The sequence below is a fragment of the Halichoerus grypus genome, chromosome 3, assembly GCF_964656455.1.
Source record: "Halichoerus grypus chromosome 3, mHalGry1.hap1.1, whole genome shotgun sequence".
Taxonomy (NCBI): domain Eukaryota; kingdom Metazoa; phylum Chordata; class Mammalia; order Carnivora; family Phocidae; genus Halichoerus; species Halichoerus grypus.
Window position 1 is genome coordinate 118,972,200 of NC_135714.1, and position 22,987 is coordinate 118,995,186.

General features: G+C 41.9%; 2 protein-coding genes and 1 long non-coding RNA gene across 7 annotated transcripts in view; 1 reads left to right on the forward strand and 2 right to left on the reverse strand.

The window, feature by feature from the left end:
- Positions 1–7,735: 7,735 nt before the first annotated feature.
- NDUFC1 (NADH:ubiquinone oxidoreductase subunit C1) lies at positions 7,736–12,074 on the reverse strand. Of its 2 annotated transcripts, none has more exons than XM_036078968.2 (4): positions 11,929–12,074; positions 11,282–11,385; positions 9,076–9,155; positions 7,736–8,057 (listed from the first exon to the last, which is right to left on the reverse strand). In XM_036078968.2, the coding sequence occupies exons 1-3, from the start codon at positions 11,993–11,995 to the stop codon at positions 9,096–9,098; spliced, it is 231 nt and encodes a 76-aa protein (XP_035934861.1). In that variant the 5' UTR covers positions 11,996–12,074; the 3' UTR covers positions 7,736–8,057; positions 9,076–9,095. The 2 variants fall into 2 exon arrangements, with proteins under 2 accessions (XP_035934861.1, XP_077925377.1); XM_078069251.1 differs by lacking the exon at positions 7,736–8,057 and adding an exon at positions 8,462–8,943.
- Positions 12,075–14,406: 2,332 nt separating this feature from the next.
- LOC118527243 (uncharacterized) lies at positions 14,407–17,607 on the reverse strand. The gene is made up of 3 exons (XR_004913029.2): positions 17,170–17,607; positions 16,460–16,494; positions 14,407–14,609 (listed from the first exon to the last, which is right to left on the reverse strand). It is a non-coding gene; the product is annotated as an uncharacterized LOC118527243 (long non-coding RNA).
- An 81-nt stretch (positions 17,608–17,688) lies between these two features.
- NAA15 (N-alpha-acetyltransferase 15, NatA auxiliary subunit) overlaps positions 17,689–22,987 on the forward strand; it is a 79,955-nt gene continuing 74,656 nt past the window's right edge. For 2 of the 4 annotated variants that reach the window (XM_036078958.2, XM_078069245.1), the window contains exon 1: positions 17,694–18,049. In XM_036078958.2, the coding sequence (XP_035934851.2) occupies positions 17,996–18,049 (54 nt within the window). In that variant the 5' untranslated portion in view covers positions 17,694–17,995. Of the gene's footprint in view, positions 18,050–22,987 lie in introns of all 4 variants that reach the window. The other 2 variants (XR_013446468.1, XM_078069243.1) reach the window with 2 other exon arrangements.

Sequence of the window (22,987 nt, forward strand, 5' to 3'; positions counted from 1 at the left end):
GCGCGCTGCGGGGCGGGGGAGCCGCCGCGAGCCCCGCCCCGGGGAGGAGCGCTGACCCCCGCCCAGCCCCGCCCGTGTGTCCCCGGGAGGTGGGGAGGGGTTGGTCGCCCGCTTCTTCCTCCCCCAACCCAATCTCCAGACTTTGCTGCTTTCTCCGGGATCCGAGAAGCTAGCTGATGGCGCCTTCTCCGAAAAGGGATCGGGAACCGAGAAATCACCATCACCTGCCTGCCTCGTACTGTTCCACTGTGTTGAACTCCACCGAATAGGCTGGAAATGTTTAGGGATTCGCATCGTGAAAAAGACAGACATGGTTTATCATGCCGATGCAATCTGAACCCATTTTAAGTCACACTCCCCGTTAGTTTTCCTAAGAGTGGAAGGGGTAGCTGGAAGTTTCCTGGAGGTGGAATGAGGAGAGGAGCAGTGCACTGGCTGATGTTCAGAATCATAAGAAAATCCCCAGGAATAGTTGAATCTCTAGGCAATTCACTGTTACAAAAACTTTAAATATAAACTCCTAAAATGCTGTATATTCCTGTATGGGTTGTGGAATTAGTATTTCCACATGAACTAAAAATTCTGAATTATTAGTTTCTTCCCCCAGATTTCAATTTCTTGCTTCATTGTGGCTACAAGAATTTGTCATAATTTGAATATGGAAACCAATAATTTATACTTACAGCATTTTCTAAATGATTAATTTTGGAAGGCACGTTTCCTCCTATTATTATCCCTCATATGTGTTTGGCATTTGATAGTTTATAAAGCACTTGCACATATATTATCTCCTTTAATTCTCAGTTCAACCCTCTGAGGAAGACAGTAATTATTACCTTTAGCAAATGGCTTGGTGGTAGGGAGGAATATCCAGGGACTGATGGTCATGAATTAAAAAATAAAGGACATGATCATAGTTCTTCTAGTTTCAAGTTCTCTTGGCATGTTACAGGCACATTCACACATTTGTTATGTGAATAAACACTGCTCAGAGATTCTACTTCTGTGCCCAATTCTAGTAATATTTAACATATGCTCACTTGAAGAATACAAAGTCAATGGTCAGAACTCGTTTTTTGAGGGGCACCTGGGTGGCTCAGTCCGTTAAGCGTCTGCCTTTGGCTCAGGTCATGGTCTCAGAGTCCTGGAATCAAGTCCCACATGGAGCCCTCTGCTTAGAGCGGGGAGTCTGCTTTTCCCTCCCAAAGACAACTGGTTTGGTTTTTTTTTTTTTAAGATTTTATTTATTTATTTGACACAGAGAGAGAGCACAAGTAAGGGGAGCGGCAGAGGGAGAGGGAGAAGCAGGACTCCCTGCTAAGCAGGGGGCCTGATGTGGGGCTCCATCCCAGGACCCTGGGATCATGACCTGGGCTGAAGGCAGACGCTTAACCGACTGAACCACCTAGGCGCCCCACAACTGGTTTTTTGGTATTCAGAGTAGCTAGCTATCCCTAGTGATTAAACATTTGAATAAGAGCAAGTAGGTAATCTGTAGTTAATGAGCAATCAAATTTAGATTTCCAAGCAGGGCAAGAAGGGGCTAGGTCTCCACCAAGAGGCTGATATTCCTGAAAGTAGCAAAATGCAGGTTAGTGTAGTTACTACCTTGACCAGCATCAAGTATACGTCCTCTGGCAACTAGAGGTTAGCTATCTCCCTGGGGTGTAGAATGTTTAATGAACTGCTAGCAGCTAGGACCAATGGACAAATCAAACCAAATCTGCCTTCCACTATATCTCATTTGTTCACTGGTATACTTGGGGATGAATTTTTACTTGGCTGCCAGGGAGAAGAAGTAGTCAAAGGCAGTAAATGCATTTAAATGAATTAATGCATGCATTATACTGTTATTCAATGTGTTAGAAGTGCCCCTAAAAAGGATTATTTTCAAGTAAATATTTGTAAATGATGGTGGCTCTTAGGACACTGTTCTAGGCTCCTTTTCAGAATCCAGTTCTATTCTTGTTCTGGATATAGTCTGAGGTCTTCCAGATCACCTCCAGGTTTCATAGTAGCCACCCAATCTCAATCAGTTAAACTGTTAAGTATCTGTCAAAAGGCTTACAAGATGCTAGGGACCATGCTAGATGCTGGAGATTAGTTATAATTTATTTCACAAATATTTATCGAGTATCTATTATGTTAGGCACTGTTCCAAGGCAATCTCCAATGAATAAGATGAAATTTCTGCTATCACACAGATGTTATAGTTGCAGGTAAATGAGACATGGAACCAACATCTTTTCTCAGAGGTAGCTACCAAGCCCACCATCAATGGGGCCAATGATGAAAAGAAATCTCTGATCAGGTATTAATAATAAATGTGATCTAAGGCCTTTGGTGAAAACCAAACTAGTTTTAACAATGCAAACTGATTGGTTTAAATGATGCAAGAATAACACACATGTATAGGCCTTTAAAAGCTTTTCCCAAAGTGTTGTCTCATCTATTTGTGTACTTTATCTTCTTAACGATCCCCAGGGATATTGGATAATGCTAATTATCCCTATATCACGTATGAGAAAAACCGAGGTAGTATAGTATTATAGTTAAGAATATGAGTTTGGTTGGGGGACGCCTGGGTGGCTCAGTCGTTAAGCGTCTGCCTCCGGCTCAGGTCATGATCCCGGTGTCCTGGGATCGAGCCCCGCATAGGGCTCCCTGCTCAGCAGGGAGCCTGTTTCTCTCTCTGCCTGCCGCTCCCCCTGCTTGTGCTCTCTCTGACAAATAAATAAAATCTTAAAAAAAAAAAAAAGAATATGAGTTTGGTTGGGACGCCTGGGTGACTCAGTTGGTTAAGAGTCTGCCGATCGGCTGGGGTCATGATCCCAGAGTTTTGGGATTGAGCCCCACATTGGGCTCCCTGGAGCCTGCTTCTCCCTCTGCCTGCCGCTTCTCCTGCTCGTGCTCTCTCTGTTAAATAAATAAAATCTTTAAAAAAAAAAAAAAAAGTATGAGTTTGGGGGGTGCCTGGGTGGCTCAGTCGGTCAAGAGTCTGCCTTCGCCTCAGGTCATGATCCCGGGGTCCTGAGATCCAGCCCCGAATTGGCTCCTTGCTCAGCGGGGAGCCTGCTTCTCCCTCTCCCTCTGCTGCTCTCCCTGCTTGTGCTCTGTCTCTCAAATAAATAAATAAAAAATCTTAAAAAAAAAAGTATGAGTTTGGGAGTTAGATACCTGGTCTATTTTACTGGTCTGAGTAAAATGTGGACCATTCCTTTATATAGAGAGTTGGGTGTGAGCTCTAAAGCACATTAGGTATGAAATGTGCTCCTCTAGTTGGAGGAGGCAGTGCTAGATTCTGACTTCCAGCCCAGCTGGAGCTCAAGGCTCCTTTTACCATATTCTGCTGCCTTTCAACGCACGTGTCCCAGGATCCATTGTGTTCCACTCTCTTATCAGATGGTATGATCTAGTGGGGAGCCTACCATGTCCTCTAGGTTGGATGTGGCCATGCCAGCTGGGAGAGGTAAGAATCATGAGTTAAATAGTGCCATTCTCCAGGTCCTATTCATCTTAGTTAAAAGCTTGATGCCTCTCATTTCTTTTTTCTTTTTTTTTTTCACGTAAGCTCTGTGCCCAGCATGGGGCTTGAACTCACAGTCCTGAAATCAAGAGCCTCATGCTCCACTGACTGAGCCAGCCGGGGCGCCCCAAGCTCAAGGCCTCTTGGATCAGAGGGCATTTTCTACCCACTCTACTGCTCCTGTAGAATATGTGGCTTTCCATTTTGATGGCCAACTCTTCACATCTTGATGAAACATTTCCCATGAGGACATGAGAAGACATGTCCTTGAGTTGTCAAATTCACTCTGTCACAAGCTGTTTCTCCCAAATGCAAGAGAATTTTAGCATAGGTCTTTGCTATAGAAGACTGAGAAGCTCAGACAATAATTTCCCAGCTGTCGGTCACGTTGTTTATAATACTGCCCTTGAGCACGTCCTTGACATTTTTCTTGGTCTGGTTGGGAAAACAAGAATCAAGGGTCAGGGACAATTTGGCTTACCTAAGATGGACTCCCACCTAATTGTGATTGCTGACAAAGAAGATATTAGTCTTGAAAACATATTGTAAGGGTCCTCTATTGGCAATATTAATCATACTTACTCAAGGCTTAAGTGCTATAAATTAAAAGCAATTTTCAAAGACTGAGTGATTTCCTGGGCTCCACCAGAAGTTAGAAAAAGCTTTTCTTTTTTTCTTTCTTAAGATTTTATTTATTTGAGAGAGAGAGAGAGAGAGAGAGGACACAAATGGGGGGAGGAGCAGAGGGAGAGGGAGCAGCAGACCCCCCGCTGAGCAGGGAGCCGAAGCAAGGCTGGATCCCAGGACCCTGAGATCATTACCTGAGCTGAAATTAAGAGTGGGACGCTTAACCGACCGAACCATCCAGGCGCCTCACAGCTTTGTTTTTCTTAACACTAAATCCTTAGGGTATAATCTGTACAAATTTGGATGGCTTAGGACAACAGAAATAGATTCTCACAGTTTGGGGCACTCAAAGTCTGAAATCAAGGTGTCAGCTGGGCCACACCTGCTCTGAAACTAGTAGGGGAGAATCCTTCCTTGCCTTTTCCAGCTTCTGAGTTTGTTGGTAATCCTTGGCTTGTGGATGCATCACTCCAATCAATCTCTGCCTCTATCATTACATGGCGGTCATCTCTCTGTGTGTCTGTGTCTCTTCTCATAAATATACCAGTCATATTAGATTAAGGATCCACTCTAGGCCTGTATGAGCTCATCTTAACTAATTATATCTGCAACTACCGTATTTCCAAATAAGGTCACATTCTGAGATACTGAGGGTTAGGACTACAACATATCTTTTGGGGGACACAATCCAACCTATTACTTCCTATACTTGCAACTGAGTTTATATAGCCTGTTTTTTCCATGGCAACTTAAAATAATTTAGGGGCACCTAGCTGGCTCCGTCGGAAGAGCATGCAACTCTTGATCTCAGGGTTGTGAGTTCAAGCCCCACATTGGAGGTAGAGCTTACTTAAAAATGAATGAATGAATGAATAAATAACTAAATGACTACCTCACAGCTACTAAATCTGAAAAAAGGTCTACCTATTTTTAAATTTTTTTAAAGATTTATTTAATTGACAGAGAGAGAGACAGCGAGAGAGGGAACACAAGCAAGGGGAGTGGGAGAGGGAGAAACAGGCTTCCCACTTAGCAGGGAGCCTGATGCGAGGCTCAATCCCAGGACCCTGGGATCATGACCTGAGCTGAAGGCAGACACTTAACCACTGAGCCACCCAGGCGCCCCTGATTTTGATCTGATAAAAATCTTGACTGTATTTGACAAAGGATTTTGTCTGCATCTTCTTTTTTATGGAAACTCTCTTACATTATTACTAAAGAAACCATAATTTGACCACAATTCCTCTTGGGAATTTAGAATTAGAATGATTCTTGTTTGGTCCAACCACACTCTTCAACTAAGATGTAAATCTAGTAACTACTGACCGTGGCCTATTACAATATGAATTAGGTTAGAAAAGAAAATTGGGTAAAGAAAACAGACAGCAGGGCTAAGAGCAAGAGTCTTGATAACGTTTGAGTTCCAGACCCCTTATTACTGGGCCCAGGTGCATTCCTGTTTTTGGTGTCTGTGGGTCACTCTGCATCCTCATAACCTTTTTTTTTTTTTTTTTAGCTTCACACAGTTTGAGTTAGGTTTCAGTATTTAACTTAGAAAGCATTTCCACCAGCGCCACTATATGCACAACTCTAGGTTACTCAAAGAATAATTTACATCTGTGCTATCCAATAAAGCAGCCACCAGCCTCATGTGGCTATTCAAATAAATGAAAATGAAATATTCAAAATGCAGTCACATTAATCACATTCCAAATGCTCAATATCCACAAGGGGCTAGTGGATAGCAGACAAAACATTTCCATCAATACAGAAAAGTTCTTCTGGACAGCCGGGTCTTCAGGAATGGCTCCCCCTGGAGTCATACAGGCATAGTCAAGATGCAAGTCCACACAGGGTAGCTATGTTTGCAGGGCCTGACATACAGTTGATATTGTTTATAATTTATTTCCAACTGAGGTTGCCAGTTTCTGGAATTTCAAGTGTCTTAGAGTTTTCAATTCCCTTTCGGCAGATGTATTTTTACATGTTTCTTTTAGTGCCTTGATTTGTGAGTTGATACCTGACTTCTTGTTTTACTGTGTGAGGACATTAGTTCCCTACTGCTGCTACAACAGTGTTTTAAAACAACACAAATTTATTACCTTACAAGGTTTTTTTTGTTTTTGTTTTTGTTTTAGGTGAGAAAGCCATCACAGTTCTCACTGGGCTAAAATTAAGGTGTCAGCAGGACTGTGTTCCTTCCGGGAGGCTCCAAGGGAGAATGTGACTTTTCCATTCCTTGGCTCTTGGCCCCTTTCCACCTTCAAAAGCTAGCAACGGCCAGCTGAGTCTTTTTCACATCACATCACTGACACACTCTTCTGCCTCCCCCTTCCACTTATATGGACCCTTGTGATTTCACTGGGCCCAACCAAATAATCCAGGATAATCTCCCCCTTTAAGTGTCAAACTTAGTGATTAGCAAACTTAATTCCATCTGTAATCTTAATCCCCCTTGGCCATTTAATCTAACATATCACAGATTCCAAAGAGTAGGCAGTAGTCATCTCTGGAATCTATCACATCTACCACAGTTTTGTTGGGCAAATCACTCTTCACCTCCGGTTTTTGCATTTGTATAATTAATGAGATTGGTCTGTATAACCCCTAAGGTCCTTTCCAGCTCTATCAGCTAGAGCTCCAAACTAACAAAAGTTCATAGTATTATATCTGGCTTTTAACTGAATTTGCATTAAATAATCTGAAATAATGTTAATTCTGAATTTATGTTCAGAAGTGACTTCCAAAGATATTAGGTGATGAATCTCCCAGAGTAAGTGTTGGCCACAGCCCCAAACACACACAAAACCAATTACAATGCAGTAAATCTTTCCACTTAATGTCAGAATGGAGACTTAAATAATGAATCTTCAAATGTGTGTACACTGTTTAAATCACAAGTGAATGAAGTGGCACATAAATAAATTTTAACTGATACACAAGAAAGCCTCTCCCCGGCCCGCCCGCCCCCCCCCCCCCACAAGAAAGGATTTTGATGAGGGATAAATGAAGTGTATTTTATTTTGTGTCTATTAACCCTCTCTCCTCTTCCCTCTTTTCTTAGGAGTTTGCTAAGTCATATTACAAAAAGGAACAACAAACTGGTGCCGTAAATGGTGAGTACAAAAGTCATCCAAATGGCAATCATTCAAATTCAAGGAAATGGAGTGAGAACAAACTCTAGTAATAAAAAGATTCACCTTTCCTTTCTGACTTACCAGACTGGCTTCTCTAGAAGAAAACAGTATTTAGGTTCTTTAGTTTTTTGTTTTTGTTTTTTAAAGATTTTATTTATTTATTTGACAGAGAGAGACACAGCGAGAGAGGGAACACAAGCAGGGAGAGTGGGAGAGGGAGAAGCAGGCTTCCCGCTGAGCAGGGAGCCCGATGTGGGACTCGATCCCAAGACCCTGGGATCATGACCTGAGCCGAAGGCAGACGCTTAACGACTGAGCCACCCAGGCGCCCCGGGTTCTTTAGTATTTTGAATAATAAAGTAGTTCTATCACCCTGACACACTCAAGAATATTTGGAATAGAAATTAAAAGTTGATACAAGGAAAAAAAAAGTTGACATAAGGAGTAAATCCTTCAGCGGTGATTTTTAATCCATCTCCTTAACAAGTTTTCTTACCAATGTGTCCTTAATTACCATTGACCCTGTTATCAGATGGTACTTTCCACATCAAAATACTTCTAATAATACACTTTAGAACTGACATTCACTACATAGCCACAACATATATAATTTGAAGAATACAGAAATATTTTTATTTTTTCATTTAATGATGCAAAACACAAATGCTGATTTGACATACATTCACATATAACTTTTTCTCTCGCGTTTACAACTCAACAGATTGGTGAATCCAAAGGAACTAGTATAATCACTATATGGAGCATACCTATAATGAAGAAAAAAAAAATAAAACTATAGCATTAACTAGCAGAAATAATATTAAAATTAGACCATTTTGAATAATTTCTGGGCATCTGGGAAAGTTAGAAAACAAATCCATAAAGAGTATCAACCCTTCATTTTATTTAAGTTTTAGCAAAACATATTTTATGTGACCTATAAGAGAGTAGCAAAAGCATATCTTATTTCATGTTTATCTCTTGATTAGCTAACTAAGTGCCTGGGCAATTTGCTGAGTACATTATGGTTAATAAAATAGGGTTTCTGTTCTCATGGAATTTACACTCAGGTGTCGTATATAACAGATATTAAGAAATACATACACAAACCTGTCTTCAGTGTTATGAAGTCACTGTGTAGAGTACCATCAGATTTACAAAAATGATATGATTTTGGTTTCATTCTTTGTTTTTTTTAAGATTTTATTTATTTGTCAGAGAGAACAAGAGAGAGGGTGAGAGTGCGTGCGCATGCACGCACACAAGCAGGGGCAATGACAGGCAGAGAAGCAGGCTCCCCACTGCGCAAGGAACCCAATGTGGGACTCGATCCCAGGACCCTGGGATCATGACCTGAGCCGAAGGCAGACGCTTAACTGACTGAGCCACCCAGGCATCCCGATTTTGGTTTCATTCTTAAACACAACTTTCTTTGAACACAGTCAAAGCATAATGATTACAAATGATGCTAAAAAATGATTATGCTGAGAGATGCTTCAGCTAAGGTATTAAAATTCATAAATTTGTCACAGGCAGGAATATCAGTGCTAAAAAGTACAAACTCAATAGGGGAGCCTGGCTGGCTTAGCTGGAGGAGCATGCAACTTGATCTCAGGGTTGTGAGTTCAAGCCTGACGTTGGGTGTAGAGATTACTAAAAAAAAAAAAAAGAATAAACTTAAAAAAAGTATAAACCCAATAAAAAAAAACCAACCAAAATACATTATTTAGAAAGAGGTCAAATTAACTTGCATAATTAATTAATCCTATAAAACTGCATACTTACCATATTAGTATTTCAATAGTTTATTCCAACCCATTTCTTCTTTTATACTCTAAAACATCTTCATTATGTTGTTTGATGAGCTAGAAGTAGGTAACAATTAAAATTAGAAATGTAATCTTCCTGGCAACTTAAAGAGGCTAACCAATGATACTTATATTTGGTATATAAGAGGTATACAAGAGGAATAAGAATTGTAAGTTGTAAAAGAATTACAACTATTCTAGGGGTGAGGGAGGGCATGGGGGCACTGGGGCCTGGATTTGCTTTTCTTTGTCTTTTTTCTTAAAGATTTTATTTATTTGTCAGAGAGAGAGAGAGAGCATAAGCAGGGGGAGCAGCAGGCAGAGGGAGAAGCAGCTCCCTGCTGAGCAAGGAGCCCGAAGTGGGACTCAATTCCAGGACCCTGGGATCATGACTTGAGCTGAAGGCAGACGCTTAACTGACTGGGCTACCCAGGTTTCCTTCTTTTCCTTTTTTTTAAAGAAAGGTTTTTTGTTTTTTGTTTTTTTTAAGATTTTATTTATTCATTTGTCAGAGAGAGAGAGCACACAAGCAGGGGGAGCGGCAGGCAGAGGGAGAAGCAGACTCCCCACTGAGCAGGGAGCCCGATATGGGGCTCAAATCCAGGACCCTGAGATCATGACCTGCGCCCAAGGCAGACGCTTAACGACTGAGCCACCCAGGCGCCCCCTTACGATTTTAAATTCAACTTCTGCCAAATAAATTATTTCATTCAGTGGGTGATTATTATTATATGTGCTGCCGAAGCGAGCACTCATTCAGTGGGTAATTAATGTAATAGAATAACTTACCATAGAGGAGCTAAACCAATATACAACCAACCAGAACTGAGTATTAAATGAGGTCCAGGCTGGTTGCTTGGTGTGGCATACTTCTAACCTTAGAAGTTTGATACTATGAGTGACCAATCCCATCCCCCAACTATATGTGTATTAATTAGATGTCACGGGAGATAGACACTTTCTTAGAACCACTGTCTGACAGAATATGCAACCAAAACAATGGTTGATATGGGGTGACATTTGCTGCAATCAAAGATCCAATTTCAGTAAGAGTTCTCAGCAGCAATCAAGCTTTTTTGGGGAAAACTTTAAATTAAAACTTCATTATGACAAATATTATTTTAAAAAGGATTAGTTACTGTTGTTATGTTGTAAATGACTTTCAACATCTCTTACTCCTTATCAACAAGACTTTTTTTTTTTTTAAGATTTTATTTTATTTATTTGACAAAGAGCACAAGCAGGGGGAGTGGCAGGCAGAGGGAGAGGGAGAAGCAGGCTCCCCGCTGCGCAGGGAGCCCAATGCAGGGCTAGATCCCAGGACTCCGGGATCATGACCCGAGCCAAAGGCAGATGTTTAACGACTAAGCCACCCAGGCGCCCCATCAACAAGCCATTTTAATGAGAAAATCCAAAATAAGAGATCTAAGAATTGGAGGTGGGAGGCAGTGGAGAAAGCCCTAACCTATTAGAGACAAAAAAAATATTTTTTAAATACTAATATAGCACACAGACTTTTAGTCAACTTCAAGAAAATTTATCTACAGAGAGGCAGTATTTCATAATGGTCTATAGTGTAATTCTGAAGTCAGGGAGAAGTGGGTTTAGCAAACTAATTTCCCCAAGTGTTTTCTTTATAAAAAGTCAACAATAATATTACCTACTATACAGTGTTGTTGAAAAGATTAAATGAGTTTTTACATGTAAAGCATTTGGCATACTGTAAAGACAAAAAAAAAGGCTGCTACACACTAAGTACAATTTCCAACAACGTATTTATGCAAACATTGATTAAAATCTTATGTTTTGGAAGTCTAGCGGGACTTAATTTGTATAGCTTGTCCATTGATGATTTGTCCCTATGGCATCTGAAAAAAAAAGTGTCTTCATAAAACCCAACCAGCTCCCATCCTCATTAGCAAGTAAATAACAATAGTAAAATTGCCATTCATCATAAAACCATGCTCATTAACAATGAATGAGGTAAGTTTCAGCCTCATCATATTTTCTCGATGCTGCGGAAAACTTTAATATGTCTTTTCAGTCTTTGGGATTTCCGTTATACTTTCCAATTACATAAATCTCCAACTGGATGGGAGATAAGCTCAGCAACAATCTCACACTGACATTTCTCCTCCCCACTGTGTTGGGGTCACACGACATCAAGGGAGTAAAAAACTCACATAGATCCACAAGAAGGCGGAGGTGCCCAAGGTCAGTCCAACTTTCAGCCAGTCAGGTCTGTCATGTGGCGGCTCCCGAATGTAGAACTTTGATCGCGCTGACGCTGAAAGGGGACAGTGTAAATCGATAACGTATCGCCTTGTACTGAAAAACCTAACATTTACGTGTGTATTATTCCATTTAATTCTCTCTTCAACCCCTCTCTCCCCCGCTTAAACAGCCTCGGAAACAGAGGTTCAGAAAGGTCAAGTTAACTCGCACTGAGCCACCGGCACAGCCAGACCGAGTGGCCCCTGTCCTCCAAGACGCCCTCAAAGCCTCGTAAACCGGCTTTTGCGGAGCCTCAGAGGGCCCTCGAGTTGGCGGGAAGCGGCACCAAGAGGGTCTGCAGGACCCAACCTGCGGCGGGTTGGTAGGGGGGAACCCAGAGTCCATTCGTAGAGACCAAGAGTTGTCGGCACTAAGAGGGGGGTCGGCGGCGGGTGATGGGGAGCCTAGAGTCAGGGCTGGGATCTGGGACGCAGGCCGGCGAAGGTCACTGCAGGACGAGCCCGGGCCCAAACGCCCCCTGCCCCCGAGGGCTGGGTTCACCCTGGGAGTGGCAGACAGCAAGGTCGGGTGGGCCTGAGCGGAGAGGGACACTCACAGCCGCTTGGGAGCCTGGCAGGAGCCAACAGCTTGGAGAACGGGCGCAACAACGCGGGCAGCGCCATCTTGCCAGGCAGGGCTCCGCCTTTCCGCAACCCCGTGTCCCCTGGAGTCGGCGCTCACTCGAGCGCCCCCTGGCGGAACGAAGTGCGGGATTCGCTAGCTACGCAGCCGCGCTACTAAGTAGAGGTGTTAACTCGAGAATCGTGGTTATTGCCTGGTACTCTAGCTCTCCTGGTCTCATCATCCGTTTGTAAAATGGGGTTTGGGAGGAAATGATTAAAAGGGGTAAGGGGTAGTTTATCCATTTCGCTGTCCCATGAGAATTTCAGGCCCCTGCCCCAGGGATACTCAAGAGATTTACTAAAATCTTTTTTTTTTTTTAAGATTTTATTTATTTGACAGAGAGAGACACAGCGAGAGGGAACGCAAGCAGGGGGCGTGGGAGGAGAAGCAGGCTTTCCCGCAGAGCAGGGAGCCCGATGCGGGGCTGGATCCCAGGACCCTGGGATCATGACCTGAGCCGCAGGCAGACGCTTAACGACTGAGCCACACGGGCGCCCCTGAGATTTACTAAAATCTTGCTACATGAGCCAGAAAACTGAAAATGGAGTGCTGTGTTGAGTAACAACTAGCACTTTGAATTCTGTGTTCCAGACACTGTACATTATGCATCCATCATATGGTTTACATGCATCGTCTCATTTCATCTTCACAACCACCGCCTGATATACCTTATTATCCTCAGTTTACAGATGAAGTTCAAAGGCAACTTACTCATCCAAGGTGACATACCATATATTTGAAGAGACTTCCCACAACTCCCAAAGTCTGTTCACACGCACTATCTTAGTAGAGCTTCACAACGCTGTGAGGAAAAGAGAATCTTCGTGTTTTGGAAGTGCCCTGACCAGCTCAGGCTCAGGATCCCACAGCTGGGGAAGGTGAGATTCAGACTGAGGTCTTCTGACCCCAGATCTAGTGATCCTCATTAGCCCACCTAACAGACTTGGACAGTCCCCTGAGGCCGTGAGCTGTAAAACAGGGTTCAAAGAGTCAAGTTTAAAACGCCATTCCTGTAGATCATTTTTTAGCTTTTGATTTTTAGGCAAATTACTTAATCTCTCTACACCTCAGTTTTATAGCTATAACATAAAACCTATCCTGTATGGTCCTTGGGAAGCTTACAAAGAGTCTGGTAGTTGCAAACAACTCGTTTTTGCCGGTCTACCAAAGACATTGTACTGACAATAGGTTTTATCTTTCATAATTGAGCCAGATTTTGTGCATTCACTTCTCAATTCAATCTGATGTCTAAAGACCATGTAAACATCTATATAAGTAAAAGAAATAATGAATTTTAATAATTTAATCCTTTAAACTTAATGCCATTTAAGATCATTTTAAAAGCACAACGAATGTTAGCAAATCTTTTCTCCCTCTATATTTTCTTTTTCTTAAAAAAAAATTTTTTTAAGCTCTATGCCCAACGTGGGTCTTGAACTCACCACTCCATGATCAAGAGTAGCATGCTCTACTAACTAAGTGTCCACTTTTATATATTTTTTAGCAATATTACTGGGAAAAAAATTTAACCAAAAATTATTGACCAAAGAGTAAAATAATGTACTATACTTTCTGGTTCATTTTTACATGCAACTTATGGCTACCTGGATCGCTAAACTGTGAGTCACATTATAATTTGTAACCTAGTTTGAGCCTCCTAGACTCATGCTCAAGTAAGCAAACCACCCAACTAATATGCTGAGTCAGTTGTTGGTTCTCAACTTCTTGTCCACTCAGCAACCTGACAGTTGAATATTCTTTCTACATCATTCTTTGGAAGCTTGTCCTGACACAGCTTTTGCTAGTATCCAACAAGTTGAAACAGAAGCCATATTTAGTCAGAGCATACAGAGCCAGTTAGCAAATTACTAATTTCAGTACTGCTGTTGGAAAAAGGTTGGTTTGTTCTTTTGGTCCCTGTATCCTTTTACTAGTGTATATTTTAGGAAAGTGATGAAATATAAGCACATTCCTCTCAGCATGTTAGAGTTGATGGAACCCTACACTTAGAGTAGGCAGCTGTAGGTGAAACTCCATCTTGTTGAAGCAATTCCAGCCAGGAGCTAGTAGCTATGATATTTTGGTAGAAGCTGTGACATGACATTCATTAAACCATTTCCAGAATTTGAATGCTAAAACTTTCTTTATGACCCAGGCAAAAGGAGAGAGGATTTGAGTTAGCAGCTAGAAAACCACAGTTCTAGTCCCAGACTTTTCCACTAGGCAACATCTTACTCAACTCACACTTCTCATTCCTAGGGAGGGTTAAAGAAGAGCAAAAGTTGAAAACAGTATAAAATATAAGATCACTACATATATGTTTATTGATTTATGATGCATGAAAATATCATACATCAAATCCAGGATCTGAAGAGGGATGCAGTTCCTGATATATTGGCAAATTTTTAAAATTTTTTTATTTATTTTTTTTAAAGATTTTATTTATTTATTTGAGAGGGAGAGGCAGAGGATGAGCAGGGGGAGAGGCAGATGGAGAAGCAGACTCCCAGCTGAGTGGGGAGCCCAATGTGGGGCTTGATCCCAGGACTTCAAGATCATGACCTGAGCTGAAGGCAGACGCTTCACTGACTGAGCCACCCAGGCGCCCCATATCTGCAAATTTTTAAAAAAGATTTTATTTATTTATTTGAGGGAGAGAGAGAGACAGAGAGAACGAGCAGTGGGGAGGGGTAGAGGGAGAGGGAGAAGCAGACTCCCTGCTGAGCAGGGAGTCGATGCAGGCCTCATGTTGGGCTCGATCCCAGGACCCTGAGATCATGACCCAAGCCAAAGGGAGAGGCTTGACTGACTGAGCCACCCAGGCGCCTCAAGTATATGCAAATTTTTATTTAAAAAACAATCAGAAGCAATTACAAAATGTTAACATTTGTTAAATCTGGGTGACAAATATATAGACTTGTTTTATGTTGTATTTTTTTTTTTAAGATTTTATTTATTTGACACAGAAAGACACAGTGAGAGAGGGAACACAAGCAGGGGGAGCGGGAGAGGGAGAAGCAGGCTTCCCGCAGAGCAGGGAGCCTGATGTGGGGCTCGATCCCAGGACCCTGGGATCATGACCTGAGCTGAAGGCAGACGCTTAACGACTGAGCCACCGAGGTACCCCTTATGTTGTATTTCTATAAAATTTAAATACTTAATGATTAAGGCATAAAAGTGTTGATAGAGAACATCTTACATAAAAGGAGATGGGGAATTTTCACTCTACATATCCCTTTTGTAGAGTTAAAGTTTGGAGGTTATTTATTTATATATTTATTTATGGTTAATTTTTCTTGTGAAGAGGCACTTTGGCAATAGTGATATGCAAATACGTAGGGTACGATGAATGAAATAAACATCATCATCATCATCATCATCACCACCATCCTCATCATCTGTCATCTTCCAGCCTTGGATATGTTAATTTCCTGCATAGCTCTCAATGACAGCATACAGGTTAAATAGGATCTGTTAGTCAAACAGTGGTGATCTGTGAGAGCAGGTATTTTATTATTGAGTTCAGGCTATCAAATCATGGACTGTATGGTCCAACTGTTATCTATTGGTGCATTTTAACTAGGAAATGACTCAGATAAATGTCAATGCAAACTAGTATTCACTGAGTCTTTTTTTTTTTTTTTAAGATTTTTTATTTATTCATAAGAGACAGAGAGAGAGAGGCAGAGGGAGAAGCAGGCTCCCCACTGAGCAGGGAGCCCAATGCGGGACTCGATCCCAGGACCCTGGGACCATGACCTGAGCCAAAGGCAGACGCCCAACCATCTGAGCCACCCAGGCGCCCTAGTATTCACTGAGTCTTAAAAATTTGTTATCAGCCAAAAAGAAGGTAACATTTGCCAAACTATACTGTTGTCTCATCTATTCAGGTATTCAGCCTTTGGTGGGGACTAGTGTTTGTTTCAAACATCAGAAATTTTCTTCCCTCAAGAGGAAAATAGTATATTATTCAAAGGAGAAATTTAGAAAACCTTAGCAAATAATACTACTGTAGGAACTTCTGGATATGAAGCCAGAGATTTGGAAACCAAAATTGGTAGTGAAGCTAAAATTATCACTGTAAGTTAGATAACTTTTCTACTTCTTAATAGCTGAGATGGTTGAAAGAAAGACCTCTTGGGGGCAGTGAAGTTCAAACGTTATCGTTGAATGACAACTGTTTTTATGAATTCTATGTTTGTTCTTAGTTTTTTTTTTTTTTTAAGTTAAGGTTAAAAAAACTGGCCGTATTCCAAAACTCAAACATCTGTAGATACAGGTTTCCTGTAGATACTTTTTTCAATGAAACTTTTGAACAAAGATAACAGAATTTGAAGGAATTGCAGGATCTGATTCACCAAACCTAATTTATGATCCAGGCAAAAGAAGAGGACATTTGAGATAGCAACTAGAAAACCCGAGCATTAGTCCCAGATTTTTACAATGGGAAATATCTCACTCACCTTACACCTTCTAGGGAGGATTAAAGAAGTGCAAGCTGAAACAGTAAAATATCTGGGTAAATACATTTAAAAGAGCAAAGTTAATGCACATATAATGCAAAGATTCATGATGCAAAGAATGCTACGGATGGAATTGAGCATCTGGAGAGAGATGGTCAAAAATAATCAAGCGTAAAAATGGCTCACACAAGGGAAAAATTGGAGCTCATCAATGGAATGCCAGCTTTAAAATAGTTTTACTGTCAATTAAAAAAAATTTTTTTAAGTAGGCTCCATGCCTAAATTGGGTTTCAAACTCACCACTCTGATATCAAGAGTCACATGCTCTACGGACTGAGCCAGCCAGGCGCCCCTTTACTGTCAATTGTTCATGAAATTACTTATACATATACACATATATGGAAAAGATCCTCTTCGTCATCTAGTTTGATATTGCCTACTGCAGCAGTTCTCTAGTATCCCTGCCTGATACTCCGGTTTTTAACTGAGGATTTCTGGCGATGGGGAGTTCAACACTCACAATATTAAGCACTAGCTTTTACCCAGCTCCAGGGGAGTCAGTGTCCCTGAACTCTACTCCAAGATGACTCAAACAGTCGTGAACCCTTCATTGTATGGACTCAACAATGAAATAAAACACATTTTAACTTTCAGATGCGTCTTTGGCAGTGCAAATACGGCACTTAGGATCTGGCTCTTCCCAGGCTCACCTTAAGTAATAAACTAAATCACCGATACTCCAGCCAGCCCATTTAACTGGTCAAACTCTTTCACGGTTTTCAGACTCCATTAAGCCTCTCCTTTCCGTATTGGTTTACAAGTCCCGCCTGGGGTGAAGCCTTCATTTCCCTTCCGCCTCTGCTGCTTAATTAGGCACTTCACGATCAAACGCAGAACTTCTTGAACACCTGCACTTTAGCACTTCAGGCTCTAAGTATGATCATACAGGCTGGGAGAATCTACCCAATGAATGAAAGGCCACTTTGGCAGCAAACAGCTGAAAGGCTATTTCTGAGTTGGCGACAGCCGGAACAGCACTTAGCGACTCTCCCCTAGCTCTCCCCCGGGGCCTCCAAGACTCGCTGCGACCGAGGGATGGGCGGGGCCTGCCGCGACCCTCGCGGCCTCCGCCCACCCGCGGGCCTCCTGGTTTCCCAGCAAGCTCTAGGACAGAGGAGGTGGGGAAAGGAGGTCATCGCGCCTGCGTGCTAGGAGGTGTGACCCGGGTGGGAAAGCCCTCCGCGTCCGCCATTTTGGCTGCCTCTGTCGGTCTGTTCAGTTACCACGTGAACCGCCGACGGAGACCCGTGGGGGGGGAGGCGGCGGCAGCGTTAAGTGAGAAAGGAAAAAAGACAACGAGGGGAAGGGGGTGTCGGGGTTGGGCGACGCGGTGACACTCGAGGCTTGGTGGCGGCGGTAGATCGGGGCAGTCAAGGCTGAAGCAGCCAGGGGACGGCGGCGGCGGCGGCGGCGGCGGTCGGACAAACAGACTGACCGAGCCGGGCGGTGGCGGGAGCAGCGGGAGGAGCCGGAACGATGCCGGCCGTGAGCCTCCCGCCCAAGGAGAACGCTCTCTTCAAGCGGATCTTGGTAAGTGTGAGACTCTGGGCAAGCAGTGGGGAGGATTTAGCCGGTACACGGGCCTGTCACCCCTAACCTCGGCCCGGCGGGCACCGGGCCACCTCCGCCAGGAACCCCGCCTTCATACTCCTAGTCAAGCCGAATGCACCCCCTCGTCCCCTCCCTGTGGTTCCCACATCACCCCGCGCGCCCCGGGCCACGGGCTTCCTCCTCCTGTCTCCACGCTTCGGAGGCCGTGGTTCCGGAGTAGGCCCCGTTCTCCTAGCTTCTAGACTGCGGGTTTTCATCCGCCCCGAGTGGAGAGGACAGGCCCGGCCTTTTAGCAGGGAAGCTGGCAACACGGGCAGGAGTCGCGGCCGGGGTGGTGCGGTAACACTGCCGGCAGGTCCGGGTGGCACCCTTGGAAGGAACAGGTGGTGCGGATGCGGCACAGCTCATTCATTGCCCAAGCGCGGCTCTCCCTCCTTCGTCCGTCCCTCCCTCTTCCTCTCTTGATATTCACCTGTCCCCGCCCGGCCCGGGGTCACTGAATGACTTGGAAGGAGGGAAGGAAGGGGTTCAGAAGAGGAAAGGAAGCTTACTAAACGACTACCTCCTTGTAGTTAGTTTCATACTCGAGTCTGCAGATTCTCGGCCTCTCTTTTTCCCTCGTTTCTGGATGGAGTAGGGAAAAGACATTTATTTCTTAGTTTCCGAGCGGGAAACAGCCCCACCCCATACCCTACTCGGGAGGTGGGGCCCACTGCGAGGGGGCGGTCCGGTTGGAAGTGAAAAGTTACAGAGTTTCTGGTTGAGACGTTCTAGACACGGATTTTCTCAGAGACTGAAGCGTATTAACTCTGATGCAAAAATTTAGCAGCAAAGACAACTTAAGAACTTTTGAGATGGATCTTATTGACGCTAGCTCAAACTCACTTATTTCCTACATTTCAAACGTGTGCAGTTTGCTTTTTTTTTTTGAATACTATAAAATACAGTGATGTTTGGAGGGACAGTTTACGTTGTAAAATATATCTTGTGGCCTTGGCGCTATAATTAATACATCATGGCACATTTTTGTTTTGGCATTTAGTGTGTGGGTTGCCTCTTCATCCAAACATTTCTTTATGAAAGAATTAACTGTTTGCCAAACTTAAAACTTTTAAAATTTGGAGTGTGTGCATGAAAGTGTTAGCTGTTATCCCTTACAATTTTAATTTGCTTCACTTATTTGAAAACTAGAACAATTTTGGGGATCCAGCCTTCTAGAAATAGGAAAGAGTAATCCATGTTGAACTAACTTTGATTTTACAAAAGTATCCATATGCCTTACAGATTTAGTCAATTTATGTTGAAAAACTTACCGGAAAGTCATATCCAATACCACGTAACTCTTTCCCTTTGAAATCCTTATTGCCGTTTTGTTTTGTTTTGTTTTAAGAATAACGAGTATAGATAGGACTATCACGTGGTTTTTTTTAAAAAATAGAACGATTTATTTGCTTTTAAATCTTTATTTATTTTAAAAGATTTTATTTACTTATCTGACACAGAAAAAGAGAGAGAGAGCGCGAGCGCGCGCACAATCGGGGGAGTGGGAAGCAGAGGGAAAGGGAGAAGCAGGTTCCCGCTGAGCAGGGACCCGGGGGCGGGGCTGGATCTCAGGACCCCAGGATCATGACCTGAGCTGAAGGCAGGCGCCCAACCGACTGAGCCACCCAGGCACTCCTACTTTTAAATCTTTTGAAAGACTAACTGGTGTGTAGGTTGAACTGAAACATAGTTTTAGGACAAAAATGTGTCTTAAATCTTACTCCTTAACTTTTTTTGAAAAAAATTCAAGTAGAAAAGTTGATAGAAGAGTACAAGGAGCACTCATAAACCCTTTACCTTAATTTAGTATGTAACATTTTGCCAGATTTGCTTTCTCTCTTTTCCCATACACAGAAGAGTAAGTTGCAGACATAATATTTCATCCATAAATGCACCAGCAAGCATTTCCTGAGAATAAGGATATTGTCCTGTATAGCTATAATACTGTTAACAGTCATTCCCTAATACTGTGGAATATCCAGTTCATATTGAAATTATCCCAATTGTTAGGGTCGCAGTTTTTAAAAAATCAAACTTTTTATTTTGAGATAACTGTAGATTCCCATGTAGTTTCAAGGAATAATACAGAGATCCCTTGTACCCTTTACCCAGTTTCCCAGGGCTAACACCTTGCAAAACTGTAGTTCAGTATCATAACATTGATACCCTTTATCAATCTTACTCATATTTCTCCAGTTTACTTGTAATTTGTGTGTGTATTTAGTTCTGTGCAGTGTTATCGCAATTGTAATTACATAACCCCCACTACAGTCAGTATGCAGAATGGTTCCATCAGCACAAGGATCCTTCTGTTGCCTTTTACAACCACACCCTCCCACCTGCTTTCCATCTCCTCTACCCCCAAACTCTGGCAGCCACTACTGTTCTGTTTTCTATTTCTATAATTTTGTCATTTCATGAATGTTTACTGAAAAGAATCATACAGTATATAACTTTTTAGGATTGTCTTGTTTTAATGCATATAATTTCCTTGAGATTCATCCAAGTTGTTGGGTATCAATACTAGTTTGTTCCTTTTTATTTTTATTTTTATTTTTTTTTTATTTTTTTATTTTTTTTTTTGTTCCTTTTTATTGTTGAGTAGAATTCTGTGATAGGGATGTACCACAGTTTAACCATTCATAGAGTAACGTTTTTTGATTAATCATTTTACACTTTTTTTTTTTCCTGGTTGTGATAGTGGGGCAGAACCTTTACGTTCATTGCTAAAATTGAAGTGCTAAAGGGTTTATTGTGATAGGGTATATGCAGAAAAAATGTGAAAATTACTAAAGAGAAGGGGATAGAATGTTCTTGTTGTCCTATTACATTAGGAATGAAGAAAACTGTGCTAACCAAAAGTATAGTTAGTATTTGCTTTTTAAAAATTCCTTCTGCTTCCTCAGTTTTTATGGTATGTTAGCTCTCTTGATTTTAAGCCCCCCAACGAAAAGTTGGGCATACTTTAATGCCTGTAACCAAGTGTTGCTGGGTTGGTACTGTTAAATCATTCCAGGAGTATTCACTTTTTGAGCTGCTACTTTGTTAGTTGTACCATACTTGTTTGTAGTAAATTCCTTTAGGAAATGAAGTTAGTTTGTATTTTTAAAATATTTGAAACCTCAATTTCAAAGTAATGAACTATGTTTTTGCCTTTATTTTTCAGAGGAAACCCAGAAAGTTTCTGTAGTGGATTTGCCTGGCTTGTTCTAGTTTAGTTGATATCTAAAATTCAGTTTTGGGGGTGCCTGGGTGGCTCAGTCAGTTAAGCGTCTGCCCTTCAGCTCAGGTCATGATCCCAGGGTCCTGGGATCGAGCCCCGCATCAGGCTCCTTGCTTGGCAGGGAGCCTGCTTCTCCCTCTCCCACTCCCCCCTGCTTGTGTTCCCTCTCTCGCTGTGTCTCTCTCTGTCAAATAAATAAATAAAATCTTTAAAAAAAATAATAAAATTCAGTTTTGTTGCGTATTGGGCCCTTTTTTCATATATTAGTTAACTGTTTTCTGATTAAAGAACTGTTTTAAGTTGGTCAAAATGTCTACAGAATGTTTCTTGTCTATAATTTGTCTAGAGAAAGGGCAGGGGATGAATTTAATGTAACATATATTATGTAGGAGTTTAGTTTAAAGAAGAGTTATGTGTGTTTACCAGAAGTGGGTTTTTTTTGCGGGATTTTTGTTGTAATTATATACTATTTTAACAATTTGGAAAACTGGGTCATTAGAAAATTGTGCCTTTGCCTACTCTTGATGCTATTTGTTTATCGAAATAGTTTGAGGACATTACCAGATCTTTACACCACTTTTTTAGGATCTAGGTTAAGGTAGGAAAAATGAGTTGCTGGAGTGGAACGAAGTTCACACCTTTTTAGATTTTAGCCCACTTGGACAAGTTGGAGAGCCCCTCCTGCGCTGCAGTTAAGTAGTGCCAGGGCGGTGACTGCCGCTGCTCCGCCCTGCTTCTCAGGTGGTAATGTGAGCTGTTGGGAGTGCTTAAAATATTTTACACCATTACTCTAGTTTTGGACTTTTGCCTGAATGATTTATGTTGTTAAAAGTCTAGAGGACAGAATTTCTCTTTCCTAGAAAAGTGGTAAGAGAAGTTGGTGTAGCATGGTGATACTCTTTGTGACTTACGAAAACTTACCATTTGTACTGCACAATAGAACTTTCTGCGATGAGGGAAATGCCCTGTATCTGCTCTGTCCAATATGATAGTTGTTAGTCACGTGTGACTGTTGTACACCTGAAGTATGGCTAGTGCAATTGAGGAACTCAATTTTTAAATTAAGTTTAAATTCAAATAGCCACTTGTGGTGGTATGCAGTTGCCGTTTTGGACAGTGCCCCTTGTGGATCCTTCTTTATTCTTAAAACTTCCCAAGGTGGGGACATTTTTATTAAGGAAACAGACTGAGATTAAGGTTAACAGCTTAGTTTTAGATTCAAGAATCAGTTTTTTTGTTTGTTAGCTCAGGGCATTTATACCATACCTGCCTAGTGTTTAATCTCTTTGGTGGGGTTGGGGAGGTTGTAGGGAGAAGGAGTTAGGTAAAGGTGTTGTAATAATTGTAGGTGGCTAGATGTATTGTGGGTACCTACACATTGTAGGTAAATTATTTCATTTGATTTATTGCGTTTGGAAAAAAGTGCTCTTTTTACAGTTAATGATACTTAGGTTGGATTTAGTTGCAGATGAAATTAAGATTAGGAATTGTCAAGTAAATTTCCATATGTACATGGAAGGTCTTTTGACTTAAATTTCTATGTGATCTAGTTTGCAACTGAATTTGGACAGTAACCTTGAAATTGTTTTTTTTTTTTTTTTTTTTTTTTTTTTAAGATTTATTTATTTGAGAGAGCGAGAAAGAGAGAGAGT